The sequence below is a fragment of the Phaenicophaeus curvirostris genome, chromosome 13 (genome assembly GCF_032191515.1).
Source record: "Phaenicophaeus curvirostris isolate KB17595 chromosome 13, BPBGC_Pcur_1.0, whole genome shotgun sequence".
In the NCBI taxonomy this organism is placed as follows: Eukaryota; Metazoa; Chordata; class Aves; order Cuculiformes; family Cuculidae; genus Phaenicophaeus; species Phaenicophaeus curvirostris.
In genome coordinates, this window is record NC_091404.1 from 3,336,364 (window position 1) to 3,340,054 (window position 3,691).

Sequence of the window (3,691 nt, forward strand, 5' to 3'; positions counted from 1 at the left end):
GGCGCCGACCTTGGGGAGGTGCCTCGGGGCGGCGGGAGAGCTGATGAATGGACGGCGGGGCCCGCACGGGCGCGTGCGGGAGCGGGTGTGGGTGTGGGTGCTGGTGAGCGCACCCCCTCGTGCCTGCGGGTGTGGATGTGGAGCGGGGACCCAGCCTCGTTGTTATTCTGATCACAGCGGCTCTGATTCACAGGCTTGGATCATGAATATAAGTGAAGACTTTGACGTCAGAGTTGAGATTTATCAGCAGATCCAATGGGGCAGGAATATTAAGTGCGAGTCGATGCCAGCTCTCTGCCGACGTTATTAGCAATGCTCGCCGAGGAATGAGGCTTCACACCGAGGACCGGGAAGGGGAAAAATAAAAAACGGGGGGAAGCAAGCAGATCTTCGAGCGTCAGAGCCAGGTAACACAGCAACCCACCCCCGGCGGTGGCTGAGCTGCATGCGGGAGGAGGAGGCTGGCAGCGCGATGAGCCCCCCGACCTTCACCCCTCGGCTGGAGGGGCCGGGGGGGCTGGATTTCATCTGTAAGGGGCACCTGGCAGCCGGCTGGGAGCATCCTGCACCGAGGAGGGGAAGGGAGGGAGGAAGGAGAAAGTTAACGCAGGTTCTCCCTCTGCGGCTGCCTTCTGGTTTCATCACCGGCTCCGCATTAGATACGCGGGCTGCCTGTGAATAGTATTTATTTTTACCCGCCGAACGCAAAAAAGAAAGGGTTCGGGCGGGGGATGGGGGATGCTCTGCGCTATAAATAGGCAGCAAAAGGTGGCCGTGCCCGGGGACAGGGTGGGGGGAGAGTGCAGCGCCCGGGTCCTGCGAGGGGCAGAGCACGGATGGGATGGGATGGGATGGGATGGGATGGGATGGGATGGGATGGGATGGGATGGGATGGGATGGGATGGGACGGGACGGGACTGGGGTGGAATGGGGTGGGATGGGATGCAATGGGATGTGATGTGATGGGATGCAATGGGATGGGATGCGATGGGATGCGATGCGATGGGATGCGATGGGCTGAGCCGTGTTAAACTGAGCTGATCTGTGCTGAGCCGTGTTAAACTGTGCTGGGCTGTGCTGTGCTGAGCCGTGTTAAGCTGGGCTGGGCTGTGTTGAGACGTGCTGTGCTGAGCTGAGCTGTGCTTAGCTGGGCTGCGTGGGGCTATGCTGAGCTGGGCTGGGCTGTGTTAAGCTGTGCTAGGCTGAGCTGGGCTGGGCTGTGCTGAGCCGTGTTAAGCTCTGCAGGGCTGCGTTCAGCCGGGCTACGCTTAGCTGGGCTGCACCGGGTTATGCTGAGCTGGGCTGGGCTGAGCTGAGCCGTGTTAAACTGGGCTGGGCTGTGTTGAGACGTGCTGTGCTGAGCTGAGCTGTGCTTAGCTGGGCTGAGCGGGGCTATGCTGAGCTGAGCTGGGCTGCACCGGGCTATGCTGAGCTGGGCTGGGCTGAGCTGAGCCGTGTTAAGCACCGCTGAGCCGTGCAGGGCTGAGCTGAGCCGTGTTAAGCCGTGCAGGGCTGAGCTGAGCGGCGCTGCGCCGGGCTGAGCTGCGCTGAGCTGCGTTCGGCCTCAGCGCCCGGGAGGGGCCGGGGAGGCGGGGGGCTCCCTGCCGGGGGGGGGCCGTGTGCGGGGCGCCCCGGGGCCGGGGGTCCCTGATCGCCCCGCTCGTGTCTCTCGGCAGCGATGCTGCTCGGCCCCGCGGCCATGGGGGACCCGTGGCAGCAGCCCCAGCGGCTCCCGGCGAACGGCTCGGAGCCCAGCGCGGGGCCCGGCACGGCGGCTCCAGGAGGAGGAGGAGGAGGAGAAGGAGGAGGAGGAGGCGGAGGAGGAGGAGGAGCAGGAGGGGCGGCGGCGGCGGCGGCGGCGGCGGCGGCGGGCGGCGTGAGCCCTTGGGACATCGCGCTGTGCGCCACGGGGACGGCGGTGGCGGGCGAGAACGCGCTGGTGCTGGCCGTGCTGTTCTACACGCCGAGCCTGCGGGCCCCCATGTTCCTGCTGATCGGCAGCCTGGCGCTGGCGGACCTGCTGGCCGGGCTGGGGCTGGTGGCCAACTTCGCCGTGCGCTACGTGCTGCGGCCGCCGAGCGAGGCCGCCGAGCTGGGGGCGGCGGGGCTGCTGCTGGCCGCCTTCTCGGCGTCGGCCTGCAGCCTGCTGGCCATCACGGTGGAGCGCTACCTGTCGCTGTACAACGCGCTCACCTACCACGGCGAGCGGGCGCTGGGCCTCACGTGCGGCCTGGTGCTGCTGATGTGGCTGCTGTGCCTGGGCGTGGGGCTGCTGCCCCTGCTGGGCTGGAACTGCCTGCGGGACCCGGGCTCCTGCAGCGTCCTCCGGCCCGTCACCAAGGACAACGCGGCCGTGCTGGCCGTCACCTTCCTGCTGCTCTTCGCCCTCATGATGCAGCTCTACCTGCAGATCTGCAAGATCGCCGTCCGCCACGCCCAGCAGATCGCCGTGCAGCACCAGTTCATCGCCACGGCCCAGGCCACCTCCACCCGCAAAGGGCTCTCCACCCTCTCCCTCATCCTCGGCACCTTCGCCCTGTGCTGGATCCCCTTCGCCATCTACTCCTTGGTGGCCGACGCCAGCTACCCCGCCGTCTACACCTACTGCCTGGCGCTACCCGCCACCTGCAACTCGCTCATCAACCCCATCATCTACGCCTTCCGCAACCCGGACATCCAGAAGTCGCTCTGGCTGGCCTGCTGCGGCTGCATCCCCTCCGCGCTCTCCTCCAGGCCAAGGACATCCAGCAACGTCTGAGGACTCCCTCGCTCTCCTCCTTTTTCCCCCTCCGTCGTTGTTGTTTCCTACCGGGGGGAGCTACCCCACCTCCCCACCCCCAGCCAGCGCATCTCGTTCCATGAAATGATGGCCAAAAAGAGAAAAAAAACAAAAAAAAAAAAAGGAAAAAGAAGGGGGGAGAGAAAGAGAGAGTAGAATGATAATGGTTTCCTTTAAAAATGTTATTTTCTTACGCATTTTATTTTTTATTTAAAAACACAAAACACCAAAAAAAAAAAAGCAAACAAAAAAAGGGAAGGATAAAGAGAAAAAAAAAAAAAAGGATCTCCATACAATGGCGTTTGTCTCCTCTCGGGGTAAGGAGCCAGGGGAGCAGGGGGCTTGCCGAGGAGGCCATAGGAGGGGGGGTGTGGGTGTCGGGACCCCCCCCCCCCGGGGCTGGTCCCCATCGTGCTGCCCCCCCGTCCCCTACCCCTACAATCAGGTCTTGCGATGCTATGCAATAAGGGGGGCTCAATTCAGCACCGCGGGGGTGGACAGCTCCGGAGGGGGCTGGGGTGAAGGGAGGGGGTGTTTTGGGGGTCCCTGGGGGGGGGGGTGTTGAGGATCCCGGGGGGGGGGGGGGTGGGCGTAGATGCCTCGCTGTTTCTATGTCGTTCAGTGAAGCACTTTGAGAGCCTGTGGGGCCAAAGGCACTTTAGGACACGGCCCTTGTTTCGGGCCGTCGCAGGGGTGGGGGGATTAGCAGAATCCATGTTCCCCCCCATCCCCGCCCCCCAAAAAAATAAGGGTGGGCGTTTACATGGGGTGGGATTTTCATCCAAAGAGGGGGCTGGGCTGGCTGGGGTCCCCTTGAGGGGAGCCTCTGTGTTACTCTGGATGCTACCAGTTTAACTTGCTTCGTTAGCGAAGCTCCGGTACCCTCACATTCCTCTACTGTATCGTGCGCTT

The 3,691-nt window shown here is 63.6% G+C and overlaps 1 protein-coding gene across 1 annotated transcript; it reads left to right on the forward strand.

The window, feature by feature from the left end:
- The first annotated feature begins 1,678 nt into the window (after positions 1-1,678).
- LOC138726132 (G-protein coupled receptor 12-like) lies at positions 1,679-2,998 on the forward strand. Its single transcript, XM_069867591.1, has one exon. The coding sequence runs from the start codon at positions 1,679-1,681 to the stop codon at positions 2,756-2,758; it is 1,080 nt and encodes a 359-aa protein (XP_069723692.1). The 3' UTR covers positions 2,759-2,998.
- The last annotated feature ends 693 nt before the right edge of the window (positions 2,999-3,691 follow it).

What these genes read in the sequence shown, in the direction of transcription:
- LOC138726132 (XM_069867591.1), top strand. Translation starts at nt 1,679, where the DNA reads ATGCTGCTCGGCCCCGCGGCCATGGGGGACCCGTGGCAGCAGCCCCAG.